Genomic DNA, 25,348 nt, shown 5'->3' on the forward strand with positions numbered 1-25,348 from the left:
CGTATATGCATGAAAACACAGTATAAATATTCCCCCCCAAATCTAGATTATTTGCTTTTTTATTTAAACATAAAAAAAGACTGGTTGTGCTTGCTTCAGCAGCACATATACTAAAATTGGAACGATACAGAGAAGATTAGCATGGCCCCTGCACAAGGATGACACGCAAATTCATGAAGCGTTCCATATTTTTAGCAATTATACTCCAAGAAAGATGTTAAAAAAATAAAAATTAAAAAAAATAAACATAAAAAAAAGACTGGTCAATTTTCTCAGAACTTATGTAAAACTGTTAAATACAAGCTATGAACCCTTTTGTCTCAGTTAACTTTTTGTGGTGATCTAGTTATTAAATTTGCAAATACAGAGCTGATAAGTGATGCCAGCAATAGAACTCTTCAATGGTAAATAATCTGGAGTCTATTCAGTCTGGCACCTAAAAGATTAAATGGGAAGGAAAAAAATTACAAAGGAAGAACAAAAACTACTGAGGTGTTTAAAAAATTTGTTTTTAATTGAGACTTAAACCAATATGTGATCCATTTTGTAAGAATATATCTTTTGATATAAAATGACTATTCCTTTTTCATCCTCTGTGCTAGAAAATGCAAAACTATAATTATATAAAAATCTTTTAAAGTTAATTTAAGGGGCTATTAAAATTTTTTAAAATAATATTATTAAAAATATAAACATGTAAAAATATAAAAGCTAAAATATTGTTTAAAAGAATACTTATAAAATTAATACACTGCCAAAAAAATCACCTTTCTACTTGATCTAGCTGTGGGTTGGCACCTAGTCTTTGCCATTATTACTTGATGAAAGGAAGGCTAGACACTCAATGAAAGAGAGTGCCATCCTAATACAACATTGTTAATCAAGTATACTCCAATATAAAAAAAGAGAGAGAGTGCCCTCCGTTACCACTACCATCTATTTTATCTTTAGAATATCCGTGTCTTTGAATGATATTAGTCTTCGTTAGAAATAAATTTTTGGAAACTGATTGAAACTCAAAAGGAGTGTACACAACTCTTCCAATTCATATTACAAATAACATGGAAATTAATTCTTGTGGAGAGTGACTGTTGAGAAGTAAAGAAAATATATCAAGGATTTCTCCTCTTCACAATTTTAAAGCTGTTATCAGAAGTGTATTGTTAACGCATATATGTGGAACCTAGAAAAATGGTACAGATGAACGGGTTTGCAGGGCAGAAATAGAGACACAGATGCAGAGCACAAATGTATGGGCACCACAGGGGGGAAAGTGGCGGGGCAGGGGGTGGTGGTGTGATGAATTGGGAGATTGGGATTGACATATATACACTAATGTGTATAAAATGGATAACTAATAAGAACCTGCTGTGTAAAAAAATAAATTTAAAAAAAGTCTGTGTTTGAAAGAAAAAAGTTTAAAAGAAAAAAAAAAAGAAGTGTATTGTTGACATAGGGATAGCCTGGTTATTGAGATGCTTCTTGGTTATCTTATGCATATGACAGGTGAATAATAGAGTGACCAGATTTGATGAGACCATGAATTGCTTTATGGTAAAGTGTTTTGGTACTTTGTTTTTGATTTTTTTCTTTTTTCAACTTTATTGAGATATAATTGACATATAACATTGTTTAAGTTTAAGGTGTACAGTGTGTTGATTTGATACACTTATATATTGCAGAATGATTACCACCATAGTGTTAGGTAACACCTCCGTCATGTCACATAATTACCATTTTGTGTGTGTGTGTGGTGAGGTCATTTAAGATTTATTCTTTTAGCAACTTTCAAGTATAGAATACAGTATTGCTAACTAAAATCACCATACTGTACATTTGATCCCCAGAACTTATCTTACAGCTGGAGGTTTGTGCCCTTTGACCAACATCTCCCCATTTCTCCCACCCCCCCCCCCAGCCTTTGGCAATCACCATTCTGCTCTCTATTTCTAGGAGTTCAGCTCATAGTTGACTGTATATGCAGGAATTTATTTCTGGACTCTCCATTCTGTTTGATTGGTCTCCTTTCCTCTGATAGGAGAAAATCTTCCCTCGTTGATGAAACTCCTGGAGAAGGGATTTATGACAACTGAGTTTCTTTTGGAAGCTCTGTCTTCAAGCAGATAAGGGGAATTCACAGAAAGCTTCTCTCTGCCTTGGCTATTTTCCAAGTGCTGTCAGCTCAGAATAATCCTTATGGCAAATATTCTGCCACCCTTCACTTTTTATGTCTTGATTCTTTAAAAATCAATAATAAAACTTAATAGTTAACCAGAAGATCAATTAATCAGAACCCATCTTTCCCATATTTTATCTAAATGGTAACATACTAAGCATTGGACTCACTTATTTATATCTTATAACTTAAAATGTCCTAGTTTTCATACTTATTAAACTTAATTATGTTGTTTAGGTACAAAGTTCCCATAGTTTAATACTATGTTTTCTGAAGCTTGCCCTATTTTTCAGAAATTGGTAATTGTCTCTGTTGTTCTCTATAAAACTAGTTTTGAAAAACAGCAGAGATCCTTATACAAACTCCTAATAGATGCCAAATACTTTACCTAAAGATGCATACATAATTCCTGTTATGATATTTAGTAGGTTTCTATGTAAGGTCTTAACTTGAATCCTTAACACCTTTAAGAATGCCTCTTGAGCTGATCCTTGAGCCCTCACTGAGAAAGAAGCTATGCTAATCTGTCCTTGATGAGGCTGCATTGATTATCTGAGATGAGGAAAATTCATAATGACCACTTCACTTAGTGCTTATAGGAAGCTTTATTACTACTAATATTTCTTAACTTACTAATTTCTAAAATATATAGCTTCTCACTGCTTATAACCTTATGCTCCCAATTCCTACAAAAGGATAAAAGAGGAATTTTACTGGAGTTCCTTTGTTTTAAATCAGAAAGTCAGGGCTTTTTAATAATGAAGACATTTAAAATCTCATTTTATAAGTGAACTTCTTTGTGCTTTATAATATCACTGTCTAATGATCATTGAAAAAATTTTGATGGTACTGCATTAATGCAGTAATAAGATGGCCAGTCTATATTAGCTTTGAGTTTAATTTTCAAATTATTTCAAGTGAAAAGGAATGGCTGTTAGTAAAATAAAAGAGATTAAGTTCTTTGTTGTTCAGAGAAGCTTCTTTATAAATTACTTCTTTCTGTTTATTTTTCATTATTCTATAAATTACTTTTTTATAAAGAAATTATTTCAGTTACATACTTTGTATAGAAGTATGAATCACTCATATTCATACTTTATACTGCTTTTGTAAGACAATACAGGGACACACACACCCCCATATTGTGCATGTCAGTTGCCATGACGTGGCTCATTATACACAGATGTACAGTTGTTGTGGATGAAATTGTATTCCCTCTACTTCCCTCCAAAATATCAACTACAGAAACTGAAAACTTCTTCAATCTCATTAGCACAATATAATATTACGCATATTTGTAACTGTTTGTTTTTATTTATGTATACTCTACCTCGTGTAAATAGATTCAAGGCTACTTTGTGATGATATTAAACCAGGATTAAGAGAGACTTACGTTATTTTTTTTTTTTAAGAATTTAGTGTGTGAACTTTTTGAAAGCCAACAGAGAGAGTAACATTTTTAAATAGCAAAGGGAAAATGGTATAATTAAGATAATACTTAATCAAGAGCCTGGAAAGTATATTTTGTATTTCAATGCCTTACTAACTTGATGTATGATCCTCAGTATATCACTTTATTTCTCTAGTTGTTTCCTAATTTGTGAAGTGATCCCTCAGATTTTTAAATGGTAAGGTGAACAGTCAGAACAGGACTTACATGCTGGAGAAGATAAAGCTGCAGAGAATGTACAGTGTGTGAGTTCAGAGAGGGAAAGACTCTTGGAATAGGTTCATCAGCAGGGCCCCAGGTATGCCAGGTGCAGGCCAAGTCCTACACTAGGGGCCCACGTAAGGGGGTGAGTGGGGCTGGATTCCAGCTCAGCTTCTGGAGGTAGGAGCACTCTTTTGTAAATAACCTACCTGGAGGGAATGTCTTTTTCCAGTTTGCACAAAGGAGTCTTAATGTGCTAGTTGCTGCCCTGTTTACCAGTTTTAGGCTTCATCTCAGTTGCCAGCACTGATCAGTTGGTAGCGACTGCCTGAATCCCCGCATGGTGTAAGGAATCTATGGGTGGTGGAGGGAGGAGCAGTGGCATGTATTTATTGATTCCCAGTATTGAACTTTAATTGTTTAGAGTGTAGATATTTTATATTTGTAGTGTTTGAAAGTGCAGGCTCAGGAATCAGACCGAGTAGAAATTCCAGGTTTTTCCTTACCAGTTTTATGACCTTGGGTAACTTCTTAATTCCTCTCTGCCTCTGTTCCTTATTTAGAAAATGGAGATCATAATCCTTGCCTCATAGGATTGTTGTAAGAATTGAATAAATGTGTTTAAAGTACAAGAATGGCGCTTGGAACATAGCAACTACTCAGTTAACATTAGCTTTCATTGTAGTGATTGTTGTTTATAATAGTGCATGCATCGTATAGTGTGTTATACCCTAATGTCTACTCTAAGGGAGGGAAAAAATCTTTTTCCTCTATCCATTTTAGGTTCTCTGGCTGGAACTCTCTAATTAGACTGGCCAAAGACGGAGAAACAAGAGAAAACAAACAGAAGTTTATTAACAAGTGCATTGCACATGTACACACGGGAGCACCCAATGATCAGTAACCCAAAGGGATGGTTAGAATTTGGGTTTATATACCATCTTAGGATAATCAGAGGAGAAAGAGTTTTGGTCTTCTGGTTGAAGGAGGCAAGTTATGGGAAAGTGACCAGGAGAAGTATGGTAAACAGGATTGTTTAGTAAGGTTTGTTATATAGGTTTAAGTTAGAACCATCTCCATTGGTAAGAGTTAGTTGTTAAGAGTCCTCCCTTTTCTTTTTCTTGAGAGAGAGGGACATCTTTACAAATGGAAATTTCCTTTACAAGTGTAAATTTTATCTACAAAATAAAAACTTGTGCCCTGTTTTTAGAGTTTTTCCTGAATCTGTTGGTTCTTAAAGGCCTTTATTTTTTTTTAATTTATTTATTTTTGGTTGCGTTGGGTCTTTGTTGCTGTGCGCGGGCTTTCTCTATTTGCGGTGAGCGGGGGCTACTCTTCTTTGTGGTGCGCAGGCTTCTCCCTGCAGTGGCTTCTCTTGTTGTGGAGAACAGGCTCTAGGCGCGCAGGCTTCAGTAGTTGTAGCACACGGGCTTAGTAGTTGTGGCTAATGGGCTCTAGAGCGCAGACTCAGTAGCTGTGGCGCACGGGCTTAGTTGCTCCGCAGCATGTGGGATCTTTCCCAACCAGGGCTCGAACCCATGTCCCCTGCATTGGCAGGCAGATCCTTAACCACTGCACCACCAGGGAAGTCCTTAAAGGCCTTTAGCTCAGAATAATCCATATGCCAAAGAGGCATATTTTGAGTAGGCATATTCTGGTACTCTTCACTACCTATTCAGTGTATCTCTTATCCATTGATTTCTTTCTGTTTGCATTGCCACCTTTCTCCTGGATAATTGCAACAGCCTTCTATCCTGTCTCTCCACTCCCAGTTGAAAGATTATAATAGATGGCCCTGAGTGTGTATAATATACAGCTCTCAGTTAAATTTAAGAAGAACAAGAGTATGGTTGAGTACTAGAGAATAGAAAGTATTTGAACATCCCTTGTGGAGTAATTGGTAGGGCATCTACAAGGATTGTTTTGTGGCCCTGAAACTTGAATTGAGTCCCCTCATTATAACTTTAGAATTTTGTATAATAGTGTTCTACAACCACAGTTGGGAGTAGAGAAAGTTAATGAAGGTTTTAAATATTTGTGAGTATGTGGAATGTAAAAAGGACAAGGATTCTAGGAAAGTGAGATTGACCATGAGTTCCAGGATATGATGCCAGGCACTTGAACCTAGATCCCAGAGGGTAAGCTGAGAGCACAGGGAGAGGTAAAAGCAAACTGAGGATAAAGAATAAGTTCATCCAAGAAGGGAGAATAGATTAAAAAATTGTGCTATGTTCATACATAGAAAACAATTCACAGGAATGAACTTGAGCTAATGCTAAGTGAGAGTAGCAAGTTGCAGAGGAATATCATTTATGTAAGATTTTTAGAAAGACATAAAACAAGTGTATTTATTTCCAGGTTTTCCTTGAAGTCCCTTTATCAGTATTTTATGCAAAATTCTCGCCAGCTTGTTTCTCTGGTCTCCCAACTCACAACAGATTAGAAAGAGCAGATTTTAAAAGATTAACATCTTAGATGCAATAACTGACCCACTAGTGAAGATGGAAGAGACCCAGAACTACTAAATTTAACACAGAAAACAATCAAACAGCATATGAATTTAGCTAAAATTAATGCAGGATAAATAGTCTTATGCCTAAACAGCGCTAAGAGTACTCCTGTTAAGGCAGCATTTGATAACTGATATTCATGATTAAGACTTCGCACCATCAAAAATCAATTTCAATTTTACTTGGTATATGGTTTTTACAAAGAGAGAAAAGTATGTGACTATTTTAATATTTTCATTAAAATGGTTATGATGTAAAAAAAATCTTTTGGAAACTAAAAAGGTTAAGCTTCATGTATTTGGGAAATTCTCTTAACGTGGAACACTTCATGCTTGTTTGAATAAAGGATTACGATAGTGTGAAACAGAAGATAACAGCTTGAGAGATAAATGACTATATGTAATTGTTGCTTGAGATATATTAATATATTTTTTGGTTTCTTGACAGATTGTTTAACGAACAAAAGTGAAGAATTATCAAATAGCACAGTATACTTCCTGAATCTGTTTAATCACACCTTGACCTGCTTTGAGAATAACCTTCAGGTATTTTATATATGACACTTGAAATTAAAATGCTGCCTTGTCCAAGTGAATAATAAATAATTCCAATTTTTATAGCATTAATTGTTGATATTTATCTACATACACAGTGTAGAGGTAGACCTGGATTTCTGCTAAATTCTTCTATTACTAGCCCTTAGGCAAATCATCAAAACTTCAGTTTTTTAATTTGTAAGATGGGAATAGTAAGATCTACCCTGCCTACCTTCCAGTATTTTGTAGTCAGGATCCAATGAGTTAATGAGTATGAACATATTAACTGAGGCATGTGATTGTTTAATTAAAACACAGCGTTGTTCTATCTGACAATAATTTTTCTTGACTTTGTTTATGCAATAATGTATTTTACAATTGTATGATTCTGTCTATAAAAAGCTTATTCTTTGCCTCAATGTTTGCTTAAATATATTCTACCTACTTTAAAAGGTGCTGTTTAATAAGGTAACTTTGAGTTTTGAATTATAATATAAAAGGTAGCCTTTAAGAAACCTACCTTATTGGGTTTTGTTTTCTCCACCTCTGACCCTTGAATGTTAGTACTGGAATGTTCCTGGTAGTGGTGAGGGGTGAAACTGGAATTCTGGTAAAATCCTAGTTTTGAAACTTGCTTTTTAACGAGTAGGTAATCCCCACAAATAGATAGAAATATATTTAGGATATAGGTATGTATAACTTTCTCTTTAATAAATGTGGTAACATAGAATATGAATTTCCCTGAGTATAATAAAAACTATTAGATGAACATTTCCCAAAATATGTTCTGCAAGATTTTAATAGATAGCCCATAAAAAAGGTTTAGTATTCTTAATAAGGGTAAGAAATGCTTTAATACAGGACTGCAGAACTTTAGTGGACTAATGTACATTATATAGAACTTCAAATGGTAACTTTGTATACAGCATTTACCAAGCCTATTTGACTAGGAACTCTTTGGTTTTAGAGACCAAAGACACTAGTTCTGATGAATGTACTTTAGGGAAATTAGCATTTTTCCTGGGATGTTAGTTGCAAATATTTTTTCCTCATTTGTTGTTTGTCTTTTTATCATACTTCTCTTTTTGATATGAAGAACATTTTAATTTTTATGTTGTTAGATTTACCAAAATTAATTTAATGGCTTGTGGATTTTGTGTCACACTAGAAGGCCTTTTCCCACTTTGAGATTATTTTTAAAATTTCTCCTGTGATTGTTTTAGGACTTTCATGGTTTTGTTTTGTATATTTAAACATAATTTATCTGTTTGAAATTTATTTTGGTGTAAGATGTGAGGCTTAGCACCAACCTTTTTTTCCTGATGGCTTCTTGACTTTCAAAACATGATTTACTAAATAAATCCATGAAATGAATTTTAGAACCAAGTTCAAAATAATCAATCATTTTGATATTTTATTAGAATTGCATTACATTTTAGAGTCATCATTTGGGAAAAATTGACCTGTTATTATATTAAGCTTTCCTATCTAGGAGTACAGTATATATTCACTATTTTTTATTGCAGTAAAATAGAATATAAAATTTACCACATTACAGTTTTTAAGTGTACATTTCAGTGACATTAAGTACACTCACATTGTTGTACAACTCTACCACCATCCATCTCCAGAATGTTTCATCTTCTCAAACTGAAACTCAGTACACATTAAGTAATAACTCCCCATTTCCTCCTTTTCTAACCCCAGGCAACCACCATTATTCTTTATTTTTTAATGTTCTCTAGCACAGTTTTACTTATTTATTTAAATTTCATATAGGTTTACACATTTCTTAAGTTTATTTCAAGGTATTACACAGTGTTTGGTGCCCTTATGAACGATATCTTTTCTTCCCCCACTACAGATTTTAACTGCCTATTTTTAAATGGTTTTTTTTTTTTTTGGAATAATTTTAGACTGACAGAAAAGTTGCAAAGGTAATACAGAGAATTCCTGTATATCCCGGACCTAGTTTCCCCTAATGTTCACCTTATGTTACCAAGGTACATTAGTCAAAAATACGAAATGAACATTGGTATGTAACTATTAACTAAATGCCAGACTTCATTCTGATTTCACCAGTTTTTCTACTAATGTCCTTTTCTGTTTCAGGATTCATTCCAGGATAATGCATTGCATTTAGTAATTGGTTACTCCTTAAAATTTCTATAATATATATAGCTACATTTCCTTTCTATTTCCAAACGCTGTACTTGTGAGTCCTTTTTTCCCTTGAATTTTCTTTAGGCTTGTTGAAGATACATTTATATTTATTGATCTTTTTGAAAACCCACCTTTGGCTTTATTTATCAGTTTCTGTTTGCTTTTTCTTAATGTGTTAAGTTATGCTTTTGCATTTATTAATTCCTCCTGTATTCTTTTGGTTTTGTCATTTTTCTATTTCCTTGAATTGAATGGTTTTAAAAAATTAATTAACTAATTAGTTAGTTTGTTTATTATCAAGGGAGAGGTATGAGCTGGAGCTGTAGATTTGAGAGTCATCAGGTACAGATGGTATCAAACCTGGAGACTTGGATGTGAGTGAGTGTAGATAGAGATGATGAAGAGGCCCCAAGGACTGAGTTCTGGGCAATGCCTATGTTTTATAGGTTGTGTGTGTGTGTGTGAGTGTGAGTGTGTGAGTGTGTGTTTGAAAGGGAAGGGGAACCAGCTAAAGAGATAGGTGGTAGCAGTGAAATTAATGGTATTGGCTGTGGCAGTGCCTTCTGGCTCAGTGATGAGGCAGAGATGTGGGTTTAGGTTCCAGACCAGCTCCACCTTATGTAATATGTATTTGCAGGTGGCTTCTCTGGGAACCTGGACTGTCTGGGTGACTGTGGAGACTGCTTTTTGTGGGTGGTCCCACAGGCAGGGTGGGGCTATTATTCCAGCCCCTCACATCTCCAGAGGACAGTAGGTGGTTGCAGGGGATAGAGGGTCACAAGAGACGGTGGTTCCGGCTAGTTTCTCTGGGAGTGGTGTGACAGCTGTCATACAACCTTCCTGTGATGAAATGTGCATGTCATGCCTCTATAATTAACAGCGCTATCAAGGGCCTGGGTTTACTCTTCTGTGCTTGAGTCTCTTCAGAAAAGAAATCAGGAATGGCACATGCTGATGTCATCATTTTCCCAGGATCCTACTTCCTCATTTGCTTTAAACGTTGCAGGGCTTTTTGTTGTTTGACTACGCCACCATTTAGTCAGTCAGTCCCTGTATCGATGGAGATTTTTGTTTGGTTCAGTATTTTACTATCACAAATATGGACAGTCTTTTGCAGGTAGTTGTATCTTTATCTGTCTCGTAGATTCCTAGAAGTGAAATTGCAACGTCAAACGATATGTACATTTTAAGTTTTAATATAAATGACTAAATTATACTCCCCCATCAAGGTACTGTGCTCCATTTTTGATCGAACACATTTAGCTGAATGTACACTTGTTCTGTGAAAAACAGGCAATGGGCTATTTCTTGTGGCAGAACTAAAGAGAGTCTGAGTTTCTCTGTCAAGTAGATAGTAAGGGTAATGTTGTAAGGGCTACATCAGCTTAATTCCTTTAATTTTTCCTTTTCTCTTTCATTCTGATAGTCAGTTAATATTATTTCTCCAGGCTATAAGGTAAAGAATAAAGGGAATAGAAAACAAAAGTGTGAATTGACTGTTTAGCAAACTTGTTCTTGAAATACAAGTGTCAGTCCCAGAAGTGGAAAACATTGAGATTCACTAACATAATGTCTTATATCCAGTACCTGAGGTTATATTTTAGGTTATACGATTCATCGGTGTTAGTCCCTTTTTGTTGACTTGAAAGGCCTGGATTAAAAGCCTTAAAAGCCTTGGGGTAAGAGGGCTGGGGGAGGGATGTAGTTTGGGTGCCTTTTCATAACTCATTATAAAGTCTTCTCTGTCTCAATAAGGCAGACTCAGGGTTCAAGTCAGCACAGGCAAGGGTATACTTTATTTGGTGAGTGTAGGATAGATAAGGGCAGATGTATAAATGACAAGATAACTTAGTAAATTTTTGGTATTTAGGCATCAATAATTTGGTATATGAGCTAGTGTTGTCCTCAGTTAACAGTGGCTAGTGCAGTGGTTTTCAAAATTCAGGGGCAACTAAAAAGTGCCAAATATTTTGCTGTGTGCTACATACCAGTCTCTATTCCTTGGGACCTGTAATACAGGTAAGGGTATCCCTATTTTATAGATAAAACAGAGGCTCAGAGTGGTTTAGCAACCTGCCGCACATCACAGCTCAGCACTTTAACATACTCTATTATTTCCTCCAGGAGGGCAAATAAGTTTAAAAAATGTAATGTTTATTGTGTGTATTATATGTGCCTTTGACATTTTAGGGGAGCGCACACAGTCTTCTTCAGTTAAGAAATTATTCGGAAGTATGCAAAAACTGTCGTGAAGCATACAAAACTCTGAGTAGTCTGTACTGTGAAATGCAAAAAATGAATGAACTTGAAAGTAAGGCTGAATCTGGAACACACTTATGCATTGACGTGGAAGATGCAGTAAGTACTTTGCTTCTGATACAACACGTGGTTTGCAGTGTTGTTGAATATGCCTTCAGTATTATTATTGGAATTTGCATATGGTATCTTCAACTAGAAATAACTAGTTGCTAAGTAGTAAAGTTTTAGAATATCCTGATGTGTCAAACTAAAATGGAAATTAATCAGGTACGTCATAAGTAAGTTGATAATTTGGTATATTTGACTTCTTTTTATTAAGTATAGTTGATTTACAATATTATATTCGTTTCAGGTATACAACATAGTGATTTACTATTTTTATAGATTATGCTCCATTTATACATTTTGTTTTTTAAGTTCGATAATGTGTGTCATTTTCAGAGGTGTGGGTGTTGTTAAATGTTTTCATTTCAGTTTCTTGTGCACTTGTTGCTAATTCAAGAAGTCTGTAGGTTTTGCTACAATATGTTTCTGAAGCCATTCCTCAGTTACTTCCTATCCCGTTGCTTTGTTTATTTCTTTATATCTGTTACCATCTGAAAAGTTTTGTTTACTTATTTGTAGTCTTTCTCCCCTTACTAAAATATAAACCATATGAGAACAAGGACGTCATGGCCTTTTAGTTCACTGTTCAGTATCTAGAACAGCGCCTAGCAAATAGCGGGCCCTTAGTAACATGTATTGATTGAATGAATAGTCAACAGAAACTTTTTCCTCCGTTGAATAGCCTGCCTTTACATGGGGCACCACTAGATGGCAATCAGGCCTTTTTATGGGAATACGATGCCTGACTATTGAGGCGTTAGAGGAAACTGAAAATTTATTGGCAAAAAACAGAGAACTTGTGGTCAAAATTGGTAAACTTAATGTTTGAGAATGATGAGTATGAATTATAGCAGCTCAGAGTGAACATAGTGGATCTGTAATATTCAGAATGGTAAAAAGCACTTAAAATGGATACACCATGGGGATTTTTGTTTGTTACTGCTCTGTTACTAATGTTTAGAGTAGTACCTGGCTTCTAATAGGTTCCCAATAAATAATAAACATCTTTTTAAAGAATAATAGTCTATTTTTTTTTAAATAAAGAAGAAAAATGAATATTGGTTCTATGACACAAGTTGGATTACACAGCAAATCAACATGACCAACCTATTTTAGAACATCCATCTTTGCAATAAACAAAAATTACAACAGACATACAGTGCACCATTTGTAAACCATCTCTCAATTAAACAAAATCCAGGCAAGAACAGTTGTAAACGCTAAATTTGATAGTTTCCTTACATCATTTAACCTGTTTGACAGAAATCATGAGCTCAGTGAAAGTGAGATACTGCAGCCCCTAAGTGTATCTAGGGGCTAAATAAGATATTAATATTGTCTAATAAAGTTTCCATGACTCATTAGATATTATGTACTTAAAAAATTACTTGCCATGAGTATGAATCTTTCATAGTATCTTAGATAAGCTATTAAGCATGTCATAGATATCATCTCTTGAAGAGAAGCCCTATAAAGTTGATATTTTTATCTCCATTCTAAAAATATTGCAACAAGCTCAGTGAGATTACATAGGTAACATATGAAAGAAAATATTTTGTTTGTTTGTTTTTGTGAGACTTCCCCTCCCCCCCCAGTTTTGTTGAGATGTACTTGACAAATAAAATTGTAATATATTTAAAGTGTACCGTATGATGATTTGATATACATACATATTGCAAAAGGATTCCCACAGTCTAATTATTGACATTCATCACCTCACATGGTTACCCTTTTTTTTTTTTTTTTTTTTTTTAATTTTTATTTTTTTAATGCTATTCTTGTCTGCTTACATTCTTTTTATGTATGTATGTATGTATGTATGGCTGTGTTGGGTCTTCGTTTCTGTGCGAGGGCTTTCTCTAGTTGTGGCAAGCGGGGGCCACTCTTCATCGCGGTGCGCGGGCCTCTCACTATCGCGGCCTCTCGTTGCCGAGCACAGGCTCCAGACGCGCAGGCTCAGTAGTTGTGGCGCACGGGCTTAGTTGCTCCGCGGCATGTGGGATCTTCCCAGACCAGGGCTCGAACCCGTGTGCCCTGCATTGGCAGGCAGACTCTCAACCACTGCGCCACCAGGGAAGCCCTGGTTACCCTTTTAAATCTTTTTTAATGAATGAAGCACAGTATATTTCTTTTGATACAAGTTCTGTGTTTGAAGTCTGTGAAAAGCTGACATTCTTTGGACAGTATTGAATTTACAATATGAAATTTCTGTATGGATATAAATTTATACAATGACTAATCGTGAACCAACTTATTTCCCTGACAGAAGAAATTGTCCTCAACTATTAATAGATTTTTTAGGGATGTGTATTTAGTCTAAATTTGGGGTTCTTGTTATTGACAAAATAATTGTATGAAATTGAAGACAAATTAAATATAAAATAGAGTAACATTATTTGTTATTGTTTCAGATGAATATTACTCGAAAACTTTGGAGTCGAACTTTCAACTGTTCAGTCCCTTGCAGTGACACAGTGCCTGTAATTGCTGTTGCTGTGTTCATTCTCTTTCTACCTGTTGTCTTCTACCTTAGTAGTTTTCTTCACTCAGAGCAAAAGAAACGCAAACTCATTCTACGTAAGTTTCTTTTTATGGTTGTTCATTTATTTAGATTAAAAACCTGTATTTAAAAAAATCTAAGCCTGTTTTAGAAATCATATATACTCTGAGAACTCAAACTATATTAGCCTAAAACAGCTCTCTTCTTCAAATTTTACAACTGTGCTTACTAACAGAAGAGATGTGTAAGTTAAGTGACTTTATAATCAAACTTTAACATACAGTATCTTTCAGAAGCTTTAATTGAGAAAGCTAGATTCCCTGGAATAAGGTTGACAACAACAAAGGAATAGCAACAAAGGCTTTGCAGACCTGAAATAGCCATAATAGGGAGATAAATAGTAGAGAGCTCTTAGGCCCATTGGCAGAACCACCCATGACAGAACCACCAAACAAGTAGCAGGCAGGGAGAAACTGTAGCTTACACACAGACAATTTGTTTATGAACAAATTGGAATTGTAGTTGCAAGAAAGTTACTTGACACATAGCATGTGCTCAGTATGTGTTCATTCCTTTCCTGTCTCCCCATCAAATAGGGCAGAGCAGAAAAAAACACTAACTTAGAAGGTCCCAACTAGCCAAAGAAAAGTGACCTCCAAATCTCGTAGGTTTCTTGTTTATTATCAGAATGAAAGTATGGGCTTATCCCTTAGTAATTTTAGTTTTTTTAAAAGAATGTTTTCTGGAGAAAAAAAAGTCAGGCTTTTTTTCTCTCAAATATTATTCCTAGTCTAGGAACCTATGATATAAAAATTCTTTCCCCTGTAAATTTCTTTCTGGCATTTCTTCATGATTTATCTAACTTCACTTCTAATATATCTAACTTAAAAAAAAAAACAGATTGCTTGTAGATCAGTTTACATTGAATTTGTAATGTCTTGTCACCTCAAAAAGCTAGCTACTAGAGGAGAGAGTCTTTATCATGAGTGTATTTAGTAAAGTATTTTGAAGATTGCCAGCATTCTGTAAATATGTAATAACTCGGGCCTAAAAGTGCTTCTTTAGAGTAATAACAAAACATTGCAGGGACCTCACCGTTGAGAAACTATATTTTTCAGGGCTTGGTGTACTTTTAAAGTTTAGCGTCTTATTTGCTTTGCAAATCTATTTAACTCTACAGAAGATATATAGTACTTCTGATCAGTGTTTTTGTTTGTTTGATTGTTTTCACAATAAAAGTCATTACCATCCATTTGCTTGTATAAGCCACAAATCTTGTAGTCGTTTAATTTCTTTTAATATCTTTCAATATCTTAACTCTTTTTCTTTTCTTTTCTTTCCCCATTCCCTTATTCCCTCCCCTACCCCTTTTCAATTCATCAGCGAGTACTGCCAGCTCTATTTCCAAAAAGATATCTTAAATTATCTTTTCTCTATCCCCATTGGTAATACCTTAGCCCAGGCCATCACCGTCTCTTACCAGCACTAAGGCAGAGGTCCCTTAACTGGTATCCCTACTTCTACTTCTTGACCCACTACAATCCATTGTCGGTATAGTGGCTAGAGTAAATTTTTAAACATAAATTTTACCACGTGCTCCTCTCCCATTTGAAACCCTTCCCGTGTACCCATCGCACCTAGAATAAAATACAGACTTATTCCAAGGTCTGCTTTCCAAGCTGCATGTGACCTGGTCCCCATCTGCCTTCCTAAACTCCTGTGTCTACCCCTCTCCTTTCTCATGATGCCGTATGTAGGCAGTCTGGCCTTCTTTCTGCTCCTCTCAAACACCAAGCTCATTCACACTGCCCTCTTTCCGAGGTTCTTGTATTTTTCCCTCTCTGCTTTCCTTGACTGGCTCCTTGTCATCCAGGACTTAGGTCAAAGGTTACTTACACAAAGAGAACTTTTATGACCCCCCCAACCTAAGAATACACCCTTTTTAAAATTCTTCTGTATCATCTTTCTTTAATAGCATTTAATCACTATTTAGGCTATTTAAATTAACTTTTCCACTTATTTTCTTTTTTTTTTTTTTTTTAATTAATTAATTTATTTATTTTAGGCTGTGTTGGGTCTTCGTTTCTGTGCAAGGGCTTTCTCTAGTTGTGGCGAGCGGGGGCCACTCTTCATCGCGGTGCGCGGGCCTCTCACTGTCGCGGCCTCTCTTGTTGCGGAGCACAGGCTCCAGACGCGCAGGCTCAGTAGTTGTGGCTCACGGGCCCAGTTGCTCCGCGGCATGTGGGATCTTCCCAGACCAGGGCTCGAACCCGTGTCCCCTGCATTGGCAGGCAGATTCTCAACCACTGCGCCACCAGGGAAGCCCTAGAAGCATTGTTTATGAATTAAATGATGAACTTAAGGAAATGCTAGTGTAAGCAAATAGTTCTTGTGCTGATACCTCATGGAAATTTTAATTTACTTTTCTTTATGCTACCATTTTATATGCTTCCATTCATCAAGTCCTATGGTAGGAATTAGGGATTTAAAAAGGAACAAAGCACAATAGATGCCCTCAAAGAACATACCGACCGTAATCCAATCATTACAACAAATGTAGTAGAAGTGCATACAGTGTGGTTGGACCACAGAGGTATAGAAGACGAACTCTGCATTTGGGGTGTTGGAATTCACCATTAGAAGATCCCTGGAGTAGAATTTTGGAGGATGTAGGGATTTATCAGATAGAGAATAAGGAAGCAAGGAAGTTGTAGTTATATGTACTCACTGGTATTGCTACCTGGTTAGTTTAATGAATTTGGTAAATAGAAACTAGATTACTTTTAATAATTTTAAACAACATTAAAAAAAAAAACCCCTTTTGATTTAGTTTGCTTCCCAAATCCACTGAAGGCTTAAGAAGTAGACTTTCAGTTTAGGCTGAAGCAATACACTGGTCCAGGAAGCCATGTTGTCATCTTCCACTTAGAGTTGTCAGGGGAGACCCTGACAGAAACTAGAACAGTGGTTCTCATCCTTGGCCACATACCAGAATTGTCTGCAGAGCTTTCAAAACACAAAAACAAAAGTTAAATGCCTGAATCCCATTGCAGACCTTCTAAATCATAACCTCTATTCTAGTGTTGAGAACCTCTGAAGTAGAGAGATTCCTAGTTATCCAATGTAAGATACTTTCACTATGGCATGGTTGTTTTTAATTTCTGGAACATGAGAAACATTCATGTTTAACTAAAGAACAAAACATATTATCAAGCCAAATAGCCATGATTTTCTTATTAACTCTAATGACTCAATCCCATTAGCATCATGATCAAAACTGATTGTACATATTTTATTAGCTGCCATATATGTTTGTGCACATGTGTGTAATATCCAACTCACTTTTCTTTGTAAGCCATTTGAATGTGGTTTTTTTTAAACATTACAGAGTTCTTCCACTGAATTCTTTTAAGAGAAATTTAGATTTGGATTTCTAGATTAGACTTTCAAATATATAATTTTATTATTATACTTTACAGCACTTCCATTTTTAAAGTAGAGTACTTTCATTTTTATTACATATTTAAGACTATTGTTCAGGCTGATATAAATTATGTCTGTTTTATTTGGTACTGCTTCTAACAAAATCATGTGCAGCTTCTAGCAAAGTTATATCTTTTGAGGTTGGTAGAAAAAAATAGATTTAGGTTTAATCCTTATAAGATTGAATCTATTCAGATTCAAACATAGAATTAATAGATGAATACTATAGTTTACATAAAATAATGAATAATCATGTTTAGAGAATTAAATTTAAGTTAAAATATAATACTTTTGATTTATTTAGCCAAACGTCTCAAGTCCAGTACCAGCTTTGCAAACATTCAAGAAAATTCACACTGAAACCTACAGAATGGAGAATTGACATCATATCCCATGGATGAATGGTGGAAGACACAGCTTGGTCCAAAAGAAGATAAACCGTGATTTAACAAGTCAAGTTCTTAAGAAATGCAAGGACTTCAGATTTATTTTTAAATAAGAATTTTCAATTTTTCTTTCCTGTTCCACCCCCTTTTTAAGGGTTTGGGTATTTTTAATTTACAGGCATAGCAATGTTGTCTATTTTAAAGTGTATTTGTTATAATAACAAAAGATGCAAGAACAATCTTGTTTTATTTTGTAGGCATATTGTTACTATTTGAGACTTCCAGTATCTCCTTAGTTAACATAGTATCTCTAGTAGCAAAGTTTTTGAGAACTAACATTTAAAAATTAATCAGTTATAGCAAAGACTTTGAAAAAAATTTACTTGCCGAAAAGTAGCAAGTCCAAAGATTAAGTTTCTCACCATTGCAGTATTATTGTCACATATATTTAATATGTCATATATTACAAATAATATGTAATTCAATCTCTGGTTTCCTTAAAGTCATTTTTGAAACCACTAGTTATAAACCTCCCCCAAAATTTTTAGAAATGGAAAGGCACATTACATTTATCTTTGTAAAAAGATTTATGGTAACTGGTTTCTTACTTGACTTTTATAAATAGTGTTTTACACCTTATTTTTGCCTTTATTTCATAAGTAATTTGAAATCACTGGACTGCTTTATTATATTCAGGGTAAGATGGATTCTTTTTATACCAGGGATTTGCATTGTGGATTATATTATTTGGCAATTTATAATTTATTACCACTTTAAATCAAATGTAACATTGTCACAATGTATTTAAATTATGATTTTTTAATAGGGATTTTCTCTTGGGATATATGGGGAGTTTGGGAGGGGAGAAAAAGGAGGAGTAAAAAAAAGCTTAAGATTCAGAAAATAGACAGGGACCGGAGGGGATGCTCACTATAAGAGTATTGAATGGTTTGTACTGGGGGGCGTGAGTCAGAAAGAGAATCTGATACAGAAAGTAGTTCAGTTAAGATGATGCTTATTTTTTTTCTAAATTATTTAAATCAGATAAAAGTGACATATGATTGAAATGAAGTTAGATAGTTCACACTCGAAAACAAATTCCTTTTTGGAATGTTTATATCAACCTTTCAAAAAAAGCTTCATTTCAGAATTGTTCACATTTTTTTCCCTCAGGTTTTTAGCATTAGGTGTTTCACTTGTTAATTCCTTCTAGCTGTCTTGGTGGAAATAGGCTTTCTTTTCTTTTTTCTTTCTTTCTTTCTTTCTTTCTTTCTTTCTTTCTTTCTTTCTTTCTTTAATATAAAGCCTACTTTATATAGAAAAACAGTTTGCTTAATTGGTACAAGAATCAGAATCCCTTTATACACTGTAAAATGCTCTTATAGAGAGACAAAAAAGTGTTTTTATTATTTTTTAAAATGTTTACCATATATGCAGAGTGAAAGAGAAGGCTCATCCTTGGATATGCAACATATCCAAAAGCTGTTACAATTTTTTTAGTCTGCTGTGATCCATTTAAAATGTGCTGGGGTTTATTCTGCTGTTACTGTTCATGCTGCTGATGCTAATAGCACTGTCTTGATTTGAAGCATATGGTTGAGGGCCATTGAAAGCAATCTTTCATTAATGCAGATAAAATCAGTTTACATGTACAAAGTTACAAAATGGCATATTTGATTCTGTAAGAAGTGACTCTTTGAGCACCTTTTAATATCATGTATTTCTGAAAACCATTGCTTTTGGATATGGTTGCTAATAAGCACTTTACAAAAGAAAAGGCAGCCTTTAATATTTTTCTGGTTGAGTCATTGCTCTTTAGAAGTAGCATCAGCAATAGATTTCAAAAATATGCATTAAGCACTACAGTAAAGTGTATAAATATTTCATTTGTAAAGTTGTATTGAAAAGTTCTTTGCATAGTTCTGAATTCTTAGATTCACAGCATATGTGTGTACACCAGAACATCTTCAGTTTTTTGGCACTTTGAAATAAACAAACTAGCTTAAGGAAATTAAAGTGCTGTATTTTATTTTTATTATTTATTTATTTATTTACTTATTTATTTATTGGCTGCATTGGGTCTTTGTTGCTGCACGCGGGCTTTCTCTAGTTGCGGCGAGTGGAGGCTACTCTTCGTTGAGGTGCTCAGGCTTCTCATTGCGGTGGCTTCTCTTTGTTTCAGAGCGTGGGCTCTAGGCGCATGGGCTTCAGTTGTTGTGGCACATGGGCTCTAGAGTGCAGGCTCAGTAGTTGTGGCGCATGGGCTTAGTTGCTCTGCGGCATCTGGGATCTTCCTGGACCAGGGCTCGAACCCGTGTCCCCTGCATTAGTAGGTGGATTCTTAACCACTGCGCCACCAGGGAAGTCCATATGCTGTATTCTTACAATAAAGTAAGCTACAGAAAAGAAAATGTTATTAAGAAAATCATAAGGAAGAAAAATATGTTTACAGTACTGTACTGTATTTATCGATACTATAAGTTTATGTCATTTGTTTACAAGATGAATTGTCTGTCAGTACCTACATCAATATTGTCTTATATGATGCAAAATACTGTAGATGTTATACGTATTACTAACACTAGACATCAAAAATGAAGAGATAATGTGAAAAAGAAATTCAGTTTATTTACAGGTATAACAATTCATGCATTGATAATGAAGAAGCAGCTATATGATTGCTTTATGGTAGCCTAGGATAATCAATACAATTGCTTCATGGTAGCCTCGCCTGCTCACTAATGAATGAATTGTTATAAAATTTTTATGGCATGCATTATTGCAGTCATATTCATGATACAGTATTGGAAACATAATTATATATTTAAAAAAAACACTTCCCTGTGACGATAGGCTGATACACAGTTTCTCCAATTATGAAAGAGAGAGGCATACTGTACAGTTACGTAATTCTTTGAAAGCAAAGTTATAAAACAGTAAGAAAACTAATATCATTAATGTTATGTTAAATACCACTCACCTTGTGCCTATGTAGGGATAGGCTATCCACTTCAATACAAGTCTTGCACATGATGTTCTACACATATATTTTTGTATATATGTTGAAAAAAAAATCTGTGTATGAAGAGACCTGCACATTTCAAAGACATGTTGTTCAAGGGTCAACTGTACCTTAAAGAAATCACTATTGCCTTCTGGCTTGCAAATTTTCTGATGACAGGTCTGCTGTGATTCTTATGTTTGTTCTTCTTTATGTAACATTTTTATTTTCTGACTGCCTTCAAGATTTCCTCTTAACTTTCAGTTTTCAACAGTTTTACTACGATGTGTCTTGGTATGTTTTTCTTTGTATTTATTCTGCTTGGGATTCTCTGAGCCTCTTGGATTTTTTGGTTGTATATCATTAATTTCGGAAAATTCTCATCCATTATACCATCAAATATTCTTCTGTCCTGTTCTCTCTCTCTCTTCTCCTTCTGGGACTCCAATTAGATTTATGTTAGACCATTTGATATTGTCCCACAGCTCTGTTGGATACACTCTTCTGTTTTTATTCACTCTCTTTTTCTTTTATGTTTCAGTGTGCATCATTTCTATCGACCTACTTCAGGTTCACTGATTCTTTCTTGTGCTGTGTCCAGTCTATTAATAAGCCTGTCAAAATGATTCTTCATCTCTTGATACTGTATTTTTATTCCCAGGGTTTCCATTTAACTCTTTTTATAGTTTCTATCTCTCTGCTGAAATTCTCTGTTTTTGTATGCTGTCTACTCATTCCACTAGATCCCTTAGCATTTTAATCACAGTTACTTTAAATTCCTGTTGGATAGTGTCAATATCTAGGTCATCTCTGGATCTAGTTCTGTTAACTATTTTATCTCTTTTTTTTTTTTTAATGAATTTGTCTGTTTTTCTCTCTCTTTTTTTTTTTTAAATTTATTTATGGCTGTGTTGGGTCTTCGTTTCTGTGCGAGGGCCTTCTCCAGCTGTGGCAAGTGGGGGCCACTCCTCATCGCGGTGCACGGGCCTCTCACCATCGCGGCCTGTCTTGTTGCGGAGCACAGGCTCCAGACGCGCAGGCTCAGCAATTGTGGCTCACGGACCCAGCCGCTCCGCGGCATGTGGGATCCTCCCAGACCAGGGCTCGAACCCGTGTGCCCCGCATCGGCAGGCAGATTCTCAACCACTGCACCACCAGGGAAGCCCTATTTTATCTCTTGACAGTGGATCATTGTCATTTTTTTCTCTTGCTTTTTAATGTGTCTTATAATTTTGGATTGAATGTCAGACATTGCATGTAAAAGAACAGTAGAAACTGAGGTAGATAGTATTTATACCTACAGTGGGCACACCTCTCCTTCTCTTGGGCCATTAGTATGGGAGTACCAAGTAACTCTCAGTAGTAGTTGATCTGGGCTTGGGTTTTATTGTTGATATTGTAACCTTCAATATACCACAGCTTTAAAATTCATCCAGTGGTGAACTGCTGCTACTTTGTGTTTAGTGAGTGGCCTAGAATGCCAGGGAGTTTTTCTCAGTGTCCCTGCTTCACCCTCTTGCTTTCAGCAGACTGCACAACTGTACTACAAGTGGAATCTCTACAAGTCCTGCCCCTCCCTTAGCTCTAGGGATCTGTTGCTTGTTTCTTTGAGCAAGTTTTGTGGTTGGGGCAGGCAGTGTTTTCCCCCCTAGCCTCAGTCTCATGCAGGCCCTGGGCTCTTGAGCTTTACAGGTGCACCTCCTTCTCCCCATGGCAGTCAGACTCTGCATTGTAATGGGGGGGGGGCGGTTCTTAAATGAGAGTAAGTTTCCTGTCCCTCTCTCACTGGCAGCAGACCTAATGCTTTGCATTAGGGCAGGATCCTGGTCACAGATGGGTTTCCTACCCCCCTCCAGCATCTGATGCTTCTTCCTTCAACTCCTTCTCTACTACAGCCTTTTCCTGGAACCAGGGAACAGGAAGGTTTTGTACCACTCCTCTAGTGGCAGATGGCTCTTCCTTTGTATAAAAGAACATGGGTTTCATGCCTTTACCCCAGTGGCAGATGGTTATCTGCATGCCTGTGTCACCAAAGGGTGGCTCTTTCAGTTTTCCTGATCTACCCCCCATTTTTCTTATGAACACCCAGTGGAGGCCTATGGAAAAGAGCTGGCAAGTGAGGGCAGACTCTTCTTGTATCTGTGGTTCCTGGGGATTCTAAGCTGTCACACTGGCCCATACTTTGTCTTTAAGCATTCGTTAAAATTTCAGGTTTTTTCCTCTTACTGTTTTGGCTGCTACTCTTCCTTCTGTACTCTGCCCAAAGAAACATAGTTTGTAAGAGCAGAGCTTCTTGTTTTTCTATATCCTAAGTGGGACTGGAACTCATTGATTGCTTCTTTGTTGTCAAGTTTTTTCTTGACAGCAAATTGCTGTGCAATTTGTTTAATGGGTAAAGAGATGAAACAAAAAAACAAGATTGATAATGATGGAAAACATAAATAGGAACTAAATCCCAAACCAAAAATATAGTAGCTGAAATTAACTCAGTGGAAGGGTTTTATAACCAATAAGACATGGTTGAAGAAATGATTAAGAATAAATTAGAAGAATATCTCCAGAAGGAAACCTGGAGAGAAAAATGTTTGTAAATACACATGGGGGTGGGGTGGGTAAGAGATATAGGGGATATCGTGAGAAGATTTAATATAAATGTATTTAGAGTCCCTGAAGCAAAGGAGAGAGAAAAATGGAACAGAAACAATTTTTGAAAAGATAATAGCTGAGAATATTCCCAAACTGGTGAAAAACATTGTCACAAATTAAGAAGCCCAAAAAGGATTTAAAACAAACCCAAAAACCTAGTCACATTCATTGTAAATGAAAACCAAGGAGAAAATCATACATACATACAGCTAGAAAAAAGAGACATTACCTTCATGAGAGCAATAATTAAACTTATTGTTAGTTTCTCAAGAGAAATAATGAAAGCGGGAAGGTAAACGGAGTATTTTCAAAGTGCTGAAAGAAAGTAACTGACAATCTAGAATTCTCTGCCCAGCAAAAATGTGTTCTTCAAAATTGAAAGGGGAATAAGGCATACCTGGGCATAAAGTCTGAGAGAATTATCACAAGCAAGGCCTGCATTAAAGGCAATACTAAAGACCGTTCTTCAGGCAGAAATAAAATGAACTTAGGTGGAAACCCAAAGGCACAAGAAGGATAAAATAGATAAATAAATCTGAGTAATTATTGACTGTATACAACAATAATGCCCTGTGGGATTAACATATATATAATGAAAACACATAACGATGGCATAAAAACCAAAAGAGGATTCTTGGAGTTAAAATGTTTTAAGGTCGTTGTATTATGTGGAAAGAAGGTTATTTCTTTAGGCTGTTTCTGGAAGTAAAATTGATTGTCAAGTGGGTACTGGTAAAGAATTTTTTTGTTTTTAAATTGGATTGAAGGTGCATTCGGACTCAGATCCAATTCCACTCCTTTCATGACATCTTTTATGATTTTCTTCTGCTCTTGACTCTTCATATTTAAGGAAGCAGCTTGTCATAAAGGAAAAAATGAGGCCTTTAGAATCAGACCTGGGTTTAAACTCCTGCTTTTTCCCTTCCTTGGACAGGCAATTTACTTCCCCTTCCTTGGACAAATGGGAGGTAATAATACTGGCCTCACATGATTATTATGCAAATTAAATGAGATTAGGTATATGAAGAGCCTGCAGTGCAGTGCCCAATATCTAGTACTTCATACTGCTCAGTAAGTACTAGTCTTTTTCCTTTTGGACTGTACTATGCACAAATTGTACTATGCAATTTGGCACTTGATTAGACACCCTCTCACACTGTTTCCTAGGTTCCTTATGTTTGGGATTATTATCCCTCCTCTCCCGACTAGATTGTAATCCTTTCCAGTTCAGGGACTATATCTCTTTTTCCTCTTGTACCTGTAGTTCAGTGAAGGGTTTTTGGAGTCAGGGTAACACTTGTTTGAAGAAAGCACGTGTAAACAATATAAAATACATTCCTGAACTACACACTGTTTTGTAGCAGGTCCATGCAGAAGGATGTTTGGGACCTTGAAGAAAAGTCTTTCAGCTGCCCTTGAAAACCATAAATGGTGAAAACATAACTATTTAATGGAAAGAGAGAAGTGCTATCTTACCATTCAGGAACCCTCCAGTTTAAGCACTGAAGATTCCAGGCTAGAGCCAGTATCGAGTGTCATGGATTGCTGCCCTTAAAAGTAGCATCTTAAGTTGCATATAATACCTTCTTTGGGCAAGAGTCCCATCTGCTTAATCTCTGCTAAATGAGTGTATATTAGATCTGACTCTTGAAAAATACCAAGTTGAATCAGACAGTTAAACTAAAATCAACATGATAACCATAACTGGTTTAATTTATCTTGCCTTTCAGTAATCCCACACATTACCTACTTATTTGCTGTCATGAACATGCCATTCAGCTAAAATAAGATTAACTGCTTAAACTGCAGCATTACAGGCAGAGAACGTTAATGCCACTTTGTGTTTCATTGTAAGGTTCAGCAGTTAAGCAATACGGTGTTGTCATTTCTTCCTTTGTAATCAAGATGGTTTCACTTAGGATTAGTGCTCCC

General features: G+C 35.7%; 1 protein-coding gene and 1 non-coding gene across 2 annotated transcripts in view; both read left to right on the plus strand.

Annotated features, from left to right (window-relative positions):
- OSTM1 (osteoclastogenesis associated transmembrane protein 1) overlaps positions 1–19,785 on the plus strand; it is a 37,703-nt gene extending 17,918 nt beyond the window's left edge. The window contains exons 3-6 of the mRNA XM_007190657.2: positions 6,785–6,882; positions 11,227–11,394; positions 13,812–13,977; positions 17,688–19,785. Coding sequence (XP_007190719.1) covers positions 6,785–6,882; positions 11,227–11,394; positions 13,812–13,977; positions 17,688–17,743 — 488 coding nt within the window. The 3' untranslated portion in view covers positions 17,744–19,785. The remainder of the gene's footprint in view (positions 1–6,784; positions 6,883–11,226; positions 11,395–13,811; positions 13,978–17,687) is intronic.
- On the plus strand, positions 87–193 carry LOC114238976 (U6 spliceosomal RNA). Its single transcript, XR_003624192.1, has one exon. It is a non-coding gene; the product is annotated as a U6 spliceosomal RNA (small nuclear RNA).
- Positions 19,786–25,348: the final 5,563 nt, after the last annotated feature.

Source organism: Balaenoptera acutorostrata, chromosome 14, assembly GCF_949987535.1.
Source record: "Balaenoptera acutorostrata chromosome 14, mBalAcu1.1, whole genome shotgun sequence".
In the NCBI taxonomy this organism is placed as follows: domain Eukaryota; kingdom Metazoa; phylum Chordata; class Mammalia; order Artiodactyla; family Balaenopteridae; genus Balaenoptera; species Balaenoptera acutorostrata.